Source organism: Bos indicus x Bos taurus, chromosome 1, assembly GCF_003369695.1.
Source record: "Bos indicus x Bos taurus breed Angus x Brahman F1 hybrid chromosome 1, Bos_hybrid_MaternalHap_v2.0, whole genome shotgun sequence".
Taxonomy (NCBI): Eukaryota; Metazoa; Chordata; class Mammalia; order Artiodactyla; family Bovidae; genus Bos; species Bos indicus x Bos taurus.
This window is the reverse complement of record NC_040076.1, coordinates 20,999,850-21,017,541: the sequence shown is the minus strand read 5'-3', so window position 1 is coordinate 21,017,541 and position 17,692 is coordinate 20,999,850. Positions and strand designations below refer to the sequence as shown.

Sequence of the window (17,692 nt, the reverse complement as noted above, 5' to 3'; positions counted from 1 at the left end):
CAGTTTCTAGCTTTATCATGAGAATTGTGATCTTTTATGCTATAAAATTTTTTTTTTCTTTTGTATATTACATCTTACAAGTAGCTTCCTCACAGGTTTTTGACAATGTGGTTGATTATATTAAGTATATGTGTCATTCCTGGTAATAACTGTGACATAAGATTGAAGAAGCCAGAAAAATTGAGATACGAAGCCATACTTTCATTGAGTATTTTTCACTTTGGGTTCAAAATTCTAATGTAAAGAATTACCAATGAAGAAGAATCATCAGAAGATTTTTCTCTTTCCTGTGTGTTATCCTATTGGAATTTTCAAAAGGTGTGAAAAACTTTTAGGAAGAAGTTGAGTTTTAACTAAATTGCATACCCAGTTATTTGTGATGTTAGCGTTATGATGATGCATGTAAAAATGCCACTGCTAACGAACATTCTGTGCCTGAAATTGTAGTGGAGGAAATAAAAGGGTCGTGTTAAGATTTTTTCTTGTTTTCTTTCAGCATTGGTTTACTGAACTCCCACCTGTGTTAACATTTGAATTGTCAAGATTTGAATTTAATCAGGCACTGGGAAGACCAGAAAAAATTCACAATAAATTAGAATTTCCTCAAGTTTTATATCTGGACAGGTATGGCTTGGTATACAGCACGATTTAGTTTTGAAACAATGTAGTATCCAAGTAAAGAGTTATTGTTCTTAGAGAAAATTTTTGCTTAATTTCTTTAAATTTTAAAGTTTTACTTTTTGCATAATGTTGCTAGTACCATTTGTCAAGGAAAATGGAGTTCTGTTTTTATTTAGAAAAGTGTAGTTACTGGGAATAATGTTATAAGGAAAAATATTAATTTGTATTCTCTAATGTTTTATTACAAAATTTTAGATGAGTTAATCTTCTGTGGTGGTGGCTAGATTTAATATTGTATCTGTTTCTTGTTTGGAAATACTGATAATTCCTGTATTTCTTTTTCCTGATAGATACATGCATAGAAACAGAGAAATAACAAGAATTAAGAGGGAAGAGATCAAGAGACTAAAAGATTACCTCACAGTATTACAACAAAGACTTGAAAGGTATTGAAACTTTTACGAAATTATGAACTAACTATAGGAACTCATATTCTTAATGTCTGCTTAGAGTTTTAATTTAAAATTCACTTTGAATGATTGTGATCCTACATATAGATAATCATTCTGGATGGATATTTTGCTTGAATTGGAGAAGGAAATGGCAACCCACTCCAGTGTTCTTGCCTAGAGAATCCCAGGGACGGGGGAGCCTGGTGGGTTGCCATCTACGGGGTCACACAGAGTCAGACACGACTGAAGTAACTTAGCAGCAGCCGCAGTTTAGGCTTGAGTTTTGTTAGAGACTAAAATAATTCATAGTTGGCATTAGAAAATTATTATTTAAAATGAAATATTCCTACTGTCAAGAGGTAATACTCATGGTACTGAAAGTACAAAGTTAAACTAACTTATGATTGAGGTTTCTTCTTATGTGAGGTTAATACTACTCTTGAGATTTCCATTAATAAATGGTAACTGAGTTTTTTTCCTTAACACTGAAGATACAAGCACAGATGCCTATGAGCTTTATAAAGAAGAATGGAATCTTTATAAAAAAGGGAAGCAAGTCAAGTGAGCAGAGGGAGTTAGAGAGCATATCCCTGTGGAGAGATGGTGCCTGCCATCTATACTAGGCAGTGCCATGCGTGAATATCAGCTCCCTGTTGTCTAGAGCTTTAGATTGTTTCCAAAAGAAGCCAGAATCTAGTCTATCAAATAGTCTGTAGTTCAAACAGAAGTCTACAGGCTAAAATGTGGTCTGAAAGATCCCAGTCTGCAACCTCTGATCTAATCTGTATCCCCTTGTTTTACTATTCACTTGGAAATGAGTAATCTAAAGCTTTTAATATAAAATATGTTATTTTTCAGTAGTTTTAATTCTTAAAAGGTATCAATAATCATATTGAAATATAATCAGAGGTAAAAGGAGGGGGATAATATTAGCCATCATATTAAGACCAGATGACAGATCTAAAAATAAAAAGCCTGAGGAGATGAAAATGTCAGTTTTCATTTTACTGTTGGATTATAACTTACAGCAGCATTTGAAATTCATTAACAGTGTATATATACGTTCAGTCTTCTCAGCTTTGGTTTTGTTCCTCTAGAGAACATTTAACTTATTTCTTGAATGTATATGTAGTTTTACCATCATTTGAAAGCAAAATTAATTTCACTGTTGAGGAATATTAAAGTGTTTTTTGTAATGTTTTAGAACAGTTATTGAAATAAGTGTGCCTTTTACACAGATTTAAGCATTCATGCATTTATGGTTAACAGGTATTTAAGCTATGGTTCGGGTCCCAAACGGTTTCCCTTGGTGGATGTTCTGCAGTACGCCTTAGAATTTGCCTCAAGTAAACCTGTTTGCACTTCTCCTGTTGATGATATTGATGCTAGTTCCCCATCTAGTGGTTCCGTACCATCACAGACATTACCAAGGTAAAAAGTTTTGTTGATAGAAGAGATAGCTGTGTTCCTGTATTATGTAATATTGTAATTGATACCTTTAAAGAAGGTTTTTATAAAATGCACGTGGTGATTTATTTTAGTGAACTTAAAAGATTGTGTAGGTCTTCTAGGGGCTTTCTTATTTCATTGTTTCAATGGATTTTTTATGGCTGTGGATTAAAATTTTTGTATTTTTTCCATTCAGAAATATACTTTAGGCTGTTTTGGTATATATATATCAGCCTTTCTTTCATCCATGAATATACTACTATTATTATTATTTTTTTTTTTTTAGAGTAGATTTTACTGTAGCCATTTTCTTTTTTTTTTTTTTTTCTTTTTTTTTTTTAAAACAGGTATACACGTGCTCCCCATCCTGAACCCTCCTCCCTCCCCCCTCCCCATACCATCCCCCTGGGTCGTCCCAGCGCACCAGCCCCAAGCATCCAGCATCGTGCACTGAACCTGGACTGGCATCTCGTTTCATACATGACATTTCACATGTTTCAATGCCATTCTCCCAAATCTTCCCACCCTCTCCCTCTCCCATAGAGTCCATAAGACTGTTCTGTACATCAGTGTCTCTTTTGCTGTCTCGTATACAGGGTTATCGTTACCATCTTTCTAAATTCCATATATATGCGTTAGTATACTGTATTTATGTTTTTCCTTCTGGCTTACTTCACTCTGTATAATAGGCTCCAGTTTCATCCACCTCATTAGAACTGATTCAAATGTATTCTTTTTAATGGCTGAGTAATACTCCATTGTGTATATGTACCACTGCTTTCTTATCCATTCATCTGCTGATGGACATCTAGGTTGCTTCCATGTCCTGGCTATTATAAACAGTGCTGTGATGAACATTGGGGTACACGTGTCTCTTTCCCTTCTGGTTTCCTCAGTGTGTATGCCCAGCAGTGGGATTGCTGGATCATAAGGCAGTTCTATTTCCAGTTTTTTCAGGAATCTCCACACTGTTCTCCATAGTGGCTGTACTAGTTTGCATTCCCACCAACAGTGTAAGAGGGTTCCCTTTTCTCCACACCCTCTCCAGCATTTATTATTTGTAGACTTTTGGATCGCAGCCATTCTGACTGGTGTGAAATGGTACCTCATAGCGGTTTTGATTTGCATTTCTCTGATAATGAGTGATGTTGAGCATCTTTTCATGTGTTTGTTAGCCATCTGTATGTCGTCTTTGGAGAAATGTCTATTTAGATCTTTGGCCCATTTTTTGAATATACTACTATTAAATGAGATTTTTTTTCTGTAGTGTGAGCTGGTAAGGATCAGCAAGGGAAGGTTTTATTAATCTGGTATATGTATGATTTGTATAAGTAAATACTATTGAGCCGTTTATAATATAAAGCCCCAGTTTTATCCTTATAATAATGTAGTTCTATGTAGTAGAAATCTCATTTGGATGTTACATTAATCCACATCTTTTTTTAAAAAAAAAAACAAAACTTTTTTCTTTTTTAATTATAGGCCAACTTAACATTGTTTATTTACCACATAATCTTTGTCCAGAGCTTCGGTTTGGAAAGTTTAATAATGAATATTCTATGCTTTAAAAATACAGCACAACAGACCAACAGGGAGCTCCTTCTTCAGAACTGCCAAGCACGTCACCCGCGTCAATAGCTGCCATTTCATCAAGATCAGTAATACACAAACCATTCACTCAGTCTCGGATACCTCCAGACTTGCCCATGCATCCGGCACCAAGGCACATAACAGAAGAAGAACTCTCTGTGCTAGAAAGCTGTTTACATCGCTGGAGGACAGAAATAGAAAATGACACCAGAGGTAAGAAGCTTCTCATAGCAGAACTACTCTCACCTCAGATGGACATGGTTAATGTTAAAATTGAGAAGGGAGGTCATCTATGGGTTTCATATGTAAATATTAAAAATGGGACTTTTTTCCCCCCTTACAAAGTGTTTTCCGTAAGATGAGCTTGTTTGGCTTCCTTTTTTATGATCTTAATATCAGTTTTAGAGAGACCAAAAGATTTTCCTTGGATTACTTAGCTGATTAATGACCTAGCAGATGGTCTGATTTTCTGGTTTAGTGCTCTAAATTTATATCAAGTTGGTATTCACAGGTACTCTACTGGTGAAACATCATCCAGCATCAGATTTTGTGCATAACCAACTATGTACCTCCCTTGATGCCTGTGCTGAGTTCAAGTGAAAAAACATTTTCTCTAGGTTGAAGAATTAGAAATGTGAATTTTAATTTTCTATCTGCTCTAGCAGATTTCCAAATATGATCTATTAACTCAGTGCCAGTCTGTAACTAGTTGTAACTGGCATAAGAAAAATAAGGACAATGCTCTGGGAGGGGAGAAGCAGTGAGCATGTTGGTGTTAAGTTGCCAGTCTTCCAGTCTTGGAAGGAATGCTCCTTTATTCTGAAATTAACTCCTTCCTACTTCAGTGTTGCTAAAATGAAGTGATGTGTATGTTTTATGGTAGACTTAATCATCATTTTTCTTAATCTGTGGAAAAAATCTAGGAGTTCCTCTTTTATTTCAAAAGGTTGGACTTTCACTAAACAACATCACTTGTTAGGTTTTAAATCTAGTTTTAAAGCCCAACTAGATGCTTTATAGACAATATGGAAGTAAAGAGCAGTCCTAATTTAATAGTCAATAAGGTGGGAGAGCAACTAACAGCATTAGTTACTGTGAAGATTTTCCTTAGTATTTTCATTTATAAGGGAATTTTTTATATTTGAAATCATTAGTGAAAATTACTTAAGCACATAGTTTTTCCTGAATACTGTGTTAGGTTGTTGGATAATTTGCTATTGAACTAGGCATGTTGTGTTTGTTTCTGTAAGATTCCAGTCAGAAAGCTGAAAACTACGACGCTTTTGACACCAGGGAAGTAGCATGTAGGGAAGAAAGAAATGAATTTGGTTTATTCTTTGGAGACAGCTGACAGATGTGGGTCCTTGACTAGAGGTGAGAGACAAAGGGGTATTAGGGTTGATTCCCTCAGTTACTCATGGTGATATCGATAACTAAATAGATAGAATGTACTGTGTAAAAGGGCAGAATAGTGGGTCGCCTCCACCTTGGGGAAGGAAGTAGGAATATGATGAGTCCACTTTTGGTCATTTTAAATTGAGGAACTTGAGAGACATGTCCATATTTTGGACCTATGGATCAGGTATTAAAGATTCCCACCCCCCTCCAAGCAATGAACCAGTTTAGAGTCTCACTAATTTTGTGTGAGACACCCTGTTTCCCAGTATTCTCCCTAGCCCTGGGCACCTTTTAATTTGTGGTAGTCTGATAATTGAAATGAAAATGCTATTACAGTGTCTTGATTTCAATTTCATTAATCATGAGTGAAATTCTGTTTTTTAATGAACTTGTGATATTTACCCAATTTTTAGATTGAATGGTTTGTCTTATTGCCTAATAGAAACTTAAATGCTGTGAATATTAGCCTGTTGTGCTGTGCTTAGTTGCTCAGTTGTGTCCAACTCTTTGCAGCCCTATGGACTATAGCCTGCCAGGCTCCTCTGTCCATGGGGATTCTACAGGCAAGAATACTGGAGTGGGTTACCATGCCCTCTTCCAGGGGATCTTCCTAACCCAGGGATCAAACCCAGGTCTCCTGCATTGCAGGTGGATTCTTTTCTGTGTGAGGCACCAGGGAAGCCCAAGAATACTGGAGTGGGTAGCATGTCCCTTCTCCAGGAGATCTTCCTGACGACCCAGGAATCGAACTGGGGTCTCCTTTCATTGCAGGCAGATTCTTTACCAGCTGAGCTACCAGGGAAGCCCTATTAACCTGTTACCTGTAGTGTATGTGGCAGATACTATTTTTCCAGTTTGTCATTTGATTTTCTTTATGTTGGTTTTTGGTTTTGTTTCTATACTATAGATTTTTTTTTTTAAGTTGGGGAGGAGTCTTTGCATTTATGGTTATTGGATTTTCTATCAAGCTTTAAAAAAAAAAAAAGGCCTTTCCTATTGTAAAGTTACTTATTTTTTTGGTAGGCTTTGATGTTGTCTGCTTGATTCTTTTTAATAGCTTCATAGAATAATGTGGTTATACTGTATGACAGATATTTAGGTTGTCTCTGAGTTTTAAAAATTATTATGGGTAATATAGCTGTGTACATCCCTGCCTCTAAGTAATTATGTAGGATAGATTTCTACTTGAAGTAGAAATAGTGGGTAATGGGAGTCTCACAACTCTATTTCCATTGGTGATTATAGTGGATTTTTATTCAATTACATATGTATGTATATGTGTGTGTGATATGTGATGAAGTTACTTTATTTCATTGTAAAGTTTTCCTGTTTTATACAAATATGGGTGTGGGGGGTTAACTTTAATTTTCATTGGAACCTTCTTTTATAAATTTAAACAAAATTCAGGTTTTTTTGCTCTTTGTTTTCGAAATAAACCATATTTGTTTGCTTTTTAATTTCTCATTTGTGCTGCATGTTTTATTAAGGAGAACTGAATTCATTTTATACGTATTCTGAATAGTAATGTTTTTAAGAAGGGTTTTAGAAACTTTTTCTTACTCCTCTAGCATATTTGTAGGAAAACCTTCATTCCCTACCTTACAAGTCTCAGTAGAAACATACTTGATTTTGATCATTAAATGGCATCTTCTGTCCTTAGATTTACAGGAAAGCATATCTAGAATCCATCGCACAATTGAGCTAATGTACTCTGACAAATCTATGATCCAAGTAAGTTGAATTTTGAGCTAGTAAGCATTATCTAAATTATTTACAAATTTTATCTTTATGTTAGCTTAATTCTCATACTTTGTGTTATAAAATTGCTGAACTTTAAGGTTTTTATATTACTTTTCTCTGTATTTTCTGTATTACCTACTATTTTATTATTTTGTAATAAAATTTATTAAAATTTTTCAAAGTGCTTCAGTATTTTTAAGAAATTATATGGGAGAAATTATATGGTTGTTTAAGGATACTAAGATTATGTGAGGAAGTAAAGGGGTCAGTAACATTTGAACTTCTGAGATTTATATAATGGCTCTTTATATATGCCATTTTGCTGAACTTACCCACCAATTTATAATTATGAAAATTTAAACAAATCATGTGCTAAATGTATACATATTCATTATATAAATTCTTTATTATAAAGATAGCTTAAATAAATCAAATATATTTCCAGAGTTCTGAAAATCACCCTATTTACACACCTGTCTGCTTTACATGTCTTTAGTTTACTTATCCTCCCTCTTCCCTGCCTATTTTTATTTCATAGTTTAATTTTTTCAAAACTCTAATCCCGGCCAATTTACTCTTGTTAAAAAACATATGCTTCGAGGGAACCCTCGAATCAGATGATTTGTGATTTTCATGAGATGTGATTATAATAGAGTACTTAACTGCAGTTTAACTCTGTTTTCATGTTTAGGTTCCTTATCGTTTACATGCTGTTTTAGTTCATGAAGGTCAAGCTAATGCCGGGCACTACTGGGCATACATTTTTGATCATCGTGAAAACAGGTGGATGAAGTACAATGATATTGCTGTAACAAAATCATCATGGGAAGAGCTAGTGAGGGATTCTTTTGGTGGTTACAGAAATGCCAGTGCATACTGTTTAATGTACATAAATGACAAACCACAATTCTTAATACAAGGTAAGAATATGAAATATATAGGGCAATATGTATTTCAAAATAAGTAGCTCTTTAATTTGATTCTTGTCTCCAGTGTAATTAGTTAAGTGTAGTTTATTCAAGAAGGTGATGGATGTATTTGGAAAATGCTTTGGGGTTATTATAAGTGAGAAAACTGGAATTGAAAATTAATGTGACCAGGGCTGAGAATTGGGATATATTTTCTATTCAAAGTTAACTATATAGTAACTATTATAAAATATAAATTGAACTTTTTCTCCTTGCTAAAATCCCTTTCATGACTGTATCACACGTTGACTCATATTCAAACTTCTTCGCCTAACTTGTAACGCCTCCATTATATGGCTTCTAGTTGTCTCTCCAGATTCATTTATAACCACTCTCCATTTCAAACTTTATATACTTGAGTGATATTTAAACTTCTTTGGGTCACACCAAATCATTTCACATATTTGTATCAATATGTTCTAATGTTTTTTATTTTTGCCAATGATGATCTTATTTCTTCTTTTGCCTAATTCCTGCTCATCTCTCAAGATTCAATTCAGGTGTCATCTGCTTTGCCAAGTTTTTCTTGAACTTGCCAGAAAGTATCTGTTCTTACCTTCTCATAGCATACCTGTACTGGGCACTTATTGTGCTGGAATTATATGCTGGCTTGCCTTTCCCACTTCACTCTGATCTGCTCACAGACAGGGACCATGTCATACTGTGACATGGTGTTAATCTTTTTATTTCTCATATTCTAATATAGACTTTGCATATAAAAAAGAAAGCACGTAATAAAGGTTTGTTGAGACTGATAGAAGTCAACTTTCCTTTTGTATTTAACCATTCAGCAAAACTTGCTGGATTTATGACTGAAAACCTAAAATTTAATTTATGTGTGTGTGGTAGAGGTTGAGTAACCTTTTTAGATTCTATATATGTGATTTTTTAAAAAAACTTTGCTATATTGATTAGATTTCAAATTGTATATAAATATATTGAAATAATTGCTTCAGATGGAAAAGAATTTTAGTTCTGTTTTGAGCTTTGAGGTTTTGTGTTACTTCTCATTTTGTGGTAAGTTTTACTTCATGAATAATCAAGTATCTGGTATTTTATAGTAGAAAAAGTAGTACTATGTCAGTGTTTCAGTAGCAACAATTTTGGCTTTATGTCTTGTTTTATTTTTTTTACTCTTCAGAATAAAAATAAAAGCTGAGAACATTACCTGTAATGGGTGATCACATATTTGCATCTTGCTTTTCTGAGCATTTGTTTGAGTTTTCTTTTAATATATAGTAATCTTGATTTGCTAGATGGTAATAATTTGGACCTTAACACTTGAAATACCTTCTGTTTTGAACTTTGCATTTTTCTTTTAATCCTTAATTTTATAATAGTTTTTGAAATATGATTTGCAGAGGAGTTTAATAAAGAAACTGGGCAGGCCCTTGTTGGAATAGAAACACTACCCCCTGACTTAAGAGATTTTGTTGAGGAAGACAACCAGCGATTTGAGAAAGAACTAGAAGAATGGGATGCACAACTTGCTCAGAAAGCCTTGCAGGAAAAACTTCTAGCATCTCAGAAATTGAGAGAGTCCGAGTCTTCTGTGACAACAGGTTAGTCCATTTTTATTGCATTTTATCAATTTCATATTTATGGATAATTATTGTAAAAATAAAATACGGCTATTGTAAAAGCAAGAGCAAAAAACTTTATCCTAGAGTAGGAAGATTCCAGTTTAAAAAATCTGAAATTCCATCACTCAGAGACAAAAGGCAACAATTTAGTTTACCCCTTTACTAGATAGTGCTAGAGAACACTATATATACGTATATACCATTTTTAAGCTGAATGAGATGATTCTGCTAACTCTCCATCTATGCATGTTGCCTACTTTGATTGACTTTTCCTGGCAAGATACCTAGAAAAACTGTGAAACCGCCAATTCACTAAAGCTTTCAAGGGAATGCACTCTAATAATTTCATATTTAAGCAAAATAACACTACTGGTAAATAGTATTAGTTAATGTAGAGTATTTATTTGATTCTTTTCAGATTCGTAAAAGACAAATTAGCAGCAACTAAATTTTTAATATATTCCAAGTGAAGAAAATCTATGCAATCTATAAAACAAATGAGACGTATATAAAAATATAAATATTTTAACAATTCTATAATTATTAGCTGGTGAAATCAATAAAATATTAAGGATTGCAAAAATAAAATACATTCTTACACATTTGAAAATACAATGTCCAATGGTTTTTTTAAGATTCATCATATGATTAAGTTGTGAATATAATTTAAGATGACATTTTGTAGGAAGGTACTATTTCTGTTTAGTGGTTAGGGAAATGAGAAGAGATAAATTAGATCTTTTCCTTAAACTTATTTGTCTCTCCCTTTTTTTTTTTTTTTAATTTACTCTTAGTGGATCATTTTGAATCACCCTTTTTTGTAAGGTTTGTGTGTTTTGTTTTTATTAAGAAAGTGTTCTCGGTGTTTGTTTAATTTTGTCTTTACAGACAGATTCCTAGGCACCTTTACCTAGATAAATTTTAGCATTCTCCTTTGAACTTTAGATGGATTTATTCTTTGAATGAGAGATCTGTAAGACTACAGTATGTTGTGGTGACTGATGTATAGGCATGCACAAATCTTTCCAGACTTGTAACTTGTTTTCATGCAAATTGAATAGTTGAGTCCTAGCAACATTCATTGGCCAGGCTCCAACCCGGTTATTCTTGGTTCACTTATATTTTGTAGCATCACAATATTAAATTCTATACAGTCTGCTTTTCATCTTTTCTGTTTCTCACAAGAGTATCTAAATTTACAGACTTAATACATTTTATTTTTACTAAGTCAAACTAAGACATATTCCCCACTAATATTCCTATCTGACAGGACTTGCCAGCTTTTCCCCATCATTTACATTTGTTATATTCCCTCTCTATGAAAAGGCCACATCTATATGCTCCATATCCTTTTTATTCTGATGAGTACTTCCTATTACACACTTTATATCCTGTTTTGTAAGTTTTTAGTATTAAAAAAAAAAAAAAAAAAACGATGAGAAATGCAGCTGAGAGGAGCCAGAATAACAAAAATAAAGAGATGGTAAAGGTCAATCCACATGTAACTGTTACGATAGTTATCTTCAGGACTGAGTTGTTAGAAGGCAATAACAGTACTGCCTCAGTAGAAAACTGTATGTCCTCTATAGAATTGCTAGAAATAGGCACTTTGAGTTAATAGAAATAGAATATTGTAAATCTACAAATTTGGGATGTGTGTGAGATTATTGATTAAAAATTGATTTCTACCACTATCTTATCTTACATATCACATTAAGAAATCTATCTTCCACTGCAGGGCAATTTAACATACACAGTTGAATAAGAGAATCTGTTATATTGTTCATTGGAATTACTTATCTCCTTTTATTAGTATAGAAATTTTACTTTAATGCCCATGCCGTTTTTTTTTTTTTTTCCTATTTCTCCCTACAGTTTTCACATAATTTAATTTGATATAATACTTTCACAATATCATAGAGAACCTGTATTTATCTCTCAGGTGTACATTAGGATTATGAGTGACTAGTGGAAGTAATAAAAGGAGATCTTCTTTATAAAATCCATCAGAGTGATTTTTCTTCTCTCCCTGAAAACCTTTTCAATTAAGCTATAACCTAAGAACCATTAAAATCCAGTTTCTTCAGAATGATATTCCAAATAAGAATATTAATTTATATAGCATTAATTAAATGAGTATTTGTTCCTCTTTTGCTAATAGATAACCAAAAAAAATCCATAGGCATCACTTGTTCAGCATGATTCATTGTCTTATTGAAACTAAGAAATAAGTGATAGGAAAGTATTCTTCAGTCCATATCACACTACCTCTCTAATCTGCAAAAGAATATTTACTTTAACACTTATGTTTAGAGATTTAGCCAGCAGTTGTTTACTACTGGTATATACATCAGGATTACCTGGGAGACTGTTTCTGAGGACATACCATCTGAGACTTATTGGGGTCAGAATCTATGGAGGAAGGGTCCAGAGTATATATTTTTTAAAAGATGTTCAGATAATTCTGAGTGTACCTCTGATTAAGCATCATGGCTGTAGACTATATGAATAAAACTGTATTCTGAGGAAGAGAGAACTTTGCTTGAATTATTATTTTGCTTGTGTTACTCATATCTTACTCAGAAACTATTTGAAGTCCTTACAATATATCTATATAGTATACTCAGATTTTAAAAGCAAAAAAGAAACTGAAACCAAAAAATAAGGGTAGAAAAATGAAGTAAAAATGGTCTACAAGTCAAAAATAAGTTGATATGATCTGGTAGAGTGGACAATATTCTCAGTATTTTCAGGGTATTTTCAGTAGCCTCAGTATTTTAAGTCCCTTTAAAGCAGGGACCAAGTCATGTTTTTATTTAAATCTCCAGAATGTAGTATAATACATGACACATGATAGATGCCCCTTAAATGTTTTCTGATTTGATTTCATTCCCTTTTGAAATCACAATAATAAGTTTCCTAGAGGTGATCTTCCAGAGAACGCAGTGGCAACCCACTCCAGTACTCTTGCCTGGAGAATCCCATGGATGGAGGAGCATGGTAGGCTGCAGTCCATGAGGTCGCTAAGAGTCGGACATGACTGAGCGACTTCACTTTCACTTTTCACTTTCATGCATTGGAGAAGGAAACGGCAACTCTGTAGTATTCTTGTCTGGAGAATCCCAGGGACAGAGGAGCCTGTTGGGTACTGTCTGTGGGGTCACACAGAGTCGGACAAGACTGACGTGACTTAGCAGCAGCAGGAGCAGCAGAGGTGATCTTCAGTGTATGGGAGTGCAGCCATTTTAAAAGGTTAGCCCAAATAACTCTACCTTAGTAAAGAAAGTCAAAAATATGTGGTGCTGTTATAACTTTTTCTTAGATAAATTGTAGGTTTAACTTGGTTCCTAAGCCTCTACCTCCCACATTCCTGAGAATTCTGTTTGTGGTGCTACCTAGGAATCTGAAGCCTTTAAAAGTTTCTCTGATATTCTAGCCAGCCAGCCTAGCATGGCTTTTTATAGACTGCTTTGGGGGAATTACTGAGTTTAAATGCATTTCTATAAGGAAAATGGACTGCTGTTCTTTGAAGCAGTGCTCTTTAAGTATTTTTCTCTGGGTAGTGGAATGAGCTTTTTATTTTCCTCCTCTGGTTATTTTGTTTGTTCTAGTGAACATATCTTTTACTCTTCTGGTTTGACAAAATAAAGTTAAAACCTCTTTTCTTTTTTATTTTCCCTCTATTAAATCTGAATCCCTTGTAATTCTTCCAAGGCCACTATAAGCACATTTCATCTAAACCAGGTTGTTCCCTATCACTCTGGCTTGTAGGGTCTTTTCCTGTCATTAGGGTTTTGCTCATGAAGTATCCCTCATTTGAAAAATGTCCTCTTGTCCTCACTATTCTTGAAACTTTGTCCACTTTTAAGACTTCTCTAATAGCCCCAGATCTTTATGAATGTTCCTAATTACGCCTGTAGCAACTATTGTCTTTTTCCCACTATTCTAGTCCTAATCTATTCTCTGTACCAAAGTTATATTTTGTCTTGCTTACCATTATAAAGGCTCATTAAGAGCAAGGAATTTATTAATCTTTTATCTGTCCTTAGAGTGCCTTTGCTTATGCTATTCCTTCTGCCTGGAATCATCTTTCTCATCTCCAAGATAATCTTCTCTACAAATCCATCAAGACTTAGCTCAGTTGGCATTTCTTCTAGGAAGTTTTTCTTAGCATGCAACATCTTTCCAAGTGTGTGTATGGGTCCATGGTGCTTCTCTAGGACCTTGTGCATAAGTCTATTACAGCAGTTAGCACTTTGTATTGTAATGCAGTATACATTTCTCTGATTTTGTTGAGAGTTCCTTAAAGTGAGTAAATCTTATGTCATTTTTTCTTAACATTATTAATACCTAACATAGAACTTTTATGGCACATGCTCATCAAACATGTTGGGAATGAAGTTTGGATTTTTGTTTCCAAACTCCCAGAACTTGAATCCTTGTAGGTTCACCTACTGTGATTACAGCACCACTCATACAAGTTCCGTGGAAGATATTTGCACAGAGAAAAGTCTAGAGGAAATAGTTTTGTATGACATTTAGGCAGAATCATTCAGCATCACATAAGGTTTTTGGACTCAAATCCCTTTAAGGAAGGAAACCTTAACCCTTAGGACCTACATATATTTGACTGTGTTGATCAGATAAAATTACTTTTGCTCTTAAGAGCTTTATTTACCTACATTGTCCAGGTTTCCCTGGCTTAGCCCAGTGTCCTAGCAGATGGATTTCTTGACCCACATTGCATTAAGCTCACATCCTACTGTCAAGCATTGATGTTTTATCTGTTACAATGAGAAGAGACAGAGGGGGAAAACACAAGTAATGTAAGCTTTAGCAACAAGAAGTTTGTCTCTGTTAAGGCCTAAAATAGCTGACTTAAGCCACTTAATCATGAAACCTTCAGGAAGCAGAAGCTCTACTAAACTGGAGTTGTAGTGGTTGAGATTTTCTTAACTTTATGTATCATACAGGCACACTGAAAGAACATTGCAGTTCTTAGGAAGTCTAGAAATGAGACATTTAACTTCTTTTGGACTGCTTTTCCTGTCACAAACATGGTAATCATTTCTTCCTTTAGTTTTCCTTGCCAGAGTATATTTCACTTCCATTATCCTAATGACTCATATCCAAAATATAAGACATCTGCACGTCAGTCTCCAAACCATTATGTCTAAAATGTATCTTGAATCTAACAAATTCTCACTTTCTCACTGTCTCTGTTATCCAAAAGCACAGTCATTTCTTGCTAATATTGCTCTCTAAGCAAGATAAAGAGCTTATGTTGCTGTTTTAGTACTTTTACTGACTTCTGGTTTTACTTTATTCTCTAATCTTTTCTTTACAATGTAGTCAGAATAATTTTCTTTAAACTCAGCGTGTTTTCATTGTATTTAGAATGTTTATCCACTTCCTTTTGCCGTTAAAACTTTCATGACTCAAAGACCCCCGTTTTATCGCTGTCTGCATCATCTCTTGCTATTTCTCCCCTCTTATACTATAGTCTATAGTTCGACCACACTAGAAGCCCTTCAGATTGAATTCATGTTCACTTCATGGGCTATACGTTCTTCCACCTAATTCATTATGTTTCAACTGAAACGTTAGTTTATCTCATACCCCATAATCTTAAGTTACCCTTGCCCCATTTTATTCCTATAATGTATTGTGATGATGTCAGAATTCATACATGTAATTCTTTGGTTAATAACTTTTTCCATAGTTAACTATAAATTTCATGGGATCAGGGACTGGCCACTTTGTTAACACTGAGTCCCAGTGCCTAGCCTAGTGCCTGGTACATAGACACTTAATTAAAATTCAGTGGATGAATGAATACTCATGCATCTATGTTTAATTATAGTATTTCTTTTTTAATAATATTTCACTTTGAGAAAGGTTTTAAATTAATCAGATATTGGAAAGGATGACAGTAGTCCTGTTGTTTCCCACCAGTTGGTTGAGCAGGAACTCAAGCTATCCCAGTAACACTGTGCAATATTTTAGAGTACATTCTTATTCCTTTTACCCTTTCATTAGCTTATTAATTCATTTGTTTCATTAAATTATTGTGTGCTTATTATATGCTTGGTGTGGAAGAAATAGGAATACAAAAGGGAGATAACACCCCTGCTCTTGAGATTCTTACAGTATAGCAGGGAATGTAGGCTTGAAACAAATAACAGTAATGAAGCTATAATTGTAGGAAAGTGCTATTAAAATGAAAGTATAAGTTACTGTAGAGCAGTAATTCTTGTCTGGGAGTGGTTTTGACCTTCAGAGGGCATTTGACAATACTGGAGACATTTCTGGTTGTCACCACTGAGAGAGGGGGTCAGTACTACTAGTATTTAGTGGGTAGATAGATGCCTGGGTACACAGGAAAGCCCTCCACACCGTAGAATCATCTGACCTAAAATGTCAGTAGTGCTGAGGCTGAGCAGCCCTCCCCTAGAAGCAGAGTCATCAGCAATACTTCCATGCGGAAACAGCATTTAAGCAAAAGGATATATAGAAGTTATTAGGTGGAGGAGTGAGAGGTTGACCAAACAGTCAAAGGGAAGAAAATGAGGAAAGATCCAGAAGTTGGACAGTTAGCCTCTTCTCTGATGTATTGGATAAACTGAAAAAAGGCTAGTATGTGTTTCTTTTTGAGCAAAGGACACAAGGTGATGGAGAGACAGGCAGAGGCCCAATTATATAAAGCCTCATAGGTTGTATAAGGATAAATATTGGGCTCGTCTGTTAAATATCCAGTGGACATTCAGAGTACATTGTTGCATCTGTGGATTTAGAACTCAGAACATAGACAGTAGACATAATTTTAGGAATTCTTCCCAGAAGTAGTATTTGAACTCTTGAGTTTATATTGGTCCTGGAACTATCAGGAGCAGGTTCAGAAAAGATAGAAGGCTGGGTTCATTCATGGTTAGGATTTTGTTAGGTAAGTATGAAAAAGAATACTCTGGCCAGAAAAACAGCTACTGTGCTCTCTGTGGAAACTCAGACCAGGATTGTTGTACAGCCCCCTGCTCCCTTGTTCTTTGGTAGAATGCTAGTGATTTTCTAAAGTGAGATTTGTTTTTTTTAAGGTTTCACAGTTTTATTTTCTAATTTATTTTTAACTGGAAGATAATTGCTTTACAATGTTGTGTTGGTTTCTGCTGTACAACAGCGTGAATCAGCCATAAGTATACACACTTCCCTTCCCTCTTGAACCTCCCTCCCACCCCTAACCCCGATCCCCATCCCACACAGGCTAGTGGACCAGCAGGGAAGGAAGGTGAGATGAATTGAGAGAGTAGCACTGAAACATATATTACCATGTGTAAAATAGATAGCTAGGAAGCTGTCGTGTAACACAGGGAGCTCAACCCGGTGCTCTGATGACCCAAAGTGAGATTTTGATACTTGTCCTAACAACAACAACAAAACCTTACAATAAATTTCTTAGCATAAACTATGAGTTCTTTCTTCAGTAATTATTTGACTTATCTGAGATTTGATTCTTTTCTTTTGGTAAATAAAGTAAAATTAATGTATAACTTCAAATGAGAAGTAAATGAGAAATTCATCTTAGTCTAGACTCACTGATTTATATTAGATATACAACTGATTCTTTTCTCATGAAGCACAAGCAGGAGAACCAGAATATCTAGAGCAGCCATCAAGAAGTGATTTCTCAAAGCACTTGAAAGAAGAAACCATTCGAATAATTACCAAGGCATCACATGAGCATGAAGATAAAAGTCCTGAAACAGTTTTGCAGTCGGTAAGAATTTTTCTTTTAGCTCTCTGAGCATACCCATCCATGTTCACGAGGTTTCTTAGCTGTGTAAGGAGAGTGACCTGTCTGGGAGTCAGGAGAGACCTGGCCAAGGGATGACTCTGC

General features: G+C 34.7%; 1 protein-coding gene across 7 annotated transcripts in view; it reads left to right on the top strand.

Moving 5' to 3' along the window:
- Positions 1-17,692, top strand: part of USP25 (ubiquitin specific peptidase 25) — a 166,912-nt gene that overhangs the window by 98,683 nt on the left and 50,537 nt on the right. For all 7 annotated transcript variants that reach the window (XM_027547591.1, XM_027547320.1, XM_027547143.1 and 4 more), the window contains 8 exons: positions 497-624; positions 972-1,067; positions 2,343-2,504; positions 4,099-4,325; positions 7,171-7,241; positions 7,942-8,170; positions 9,580-9,780; positions 17,433-17,572. In XM_027547591.1, the coding sequence (XP_027403392.1) occupies positions 497-624; positions 972-1,067; positions 2,343-2,504; positions 4,099-4,325; positions 7,171-7,241; positions 7,942-8,170; positions 9,580-9,780; positions 17,433-17,572 (1,254 nt within the window). The remainder of the gene's footprint in view (positions 1-496; positions 625-971; positions 1,068-2,342; positions 2,505-4,098; positions 4,326-7,170; positions 7,242-7,941; positions 8,171-9,579; positions 9,781-17,432; positions 17,573-17,692) is intronic.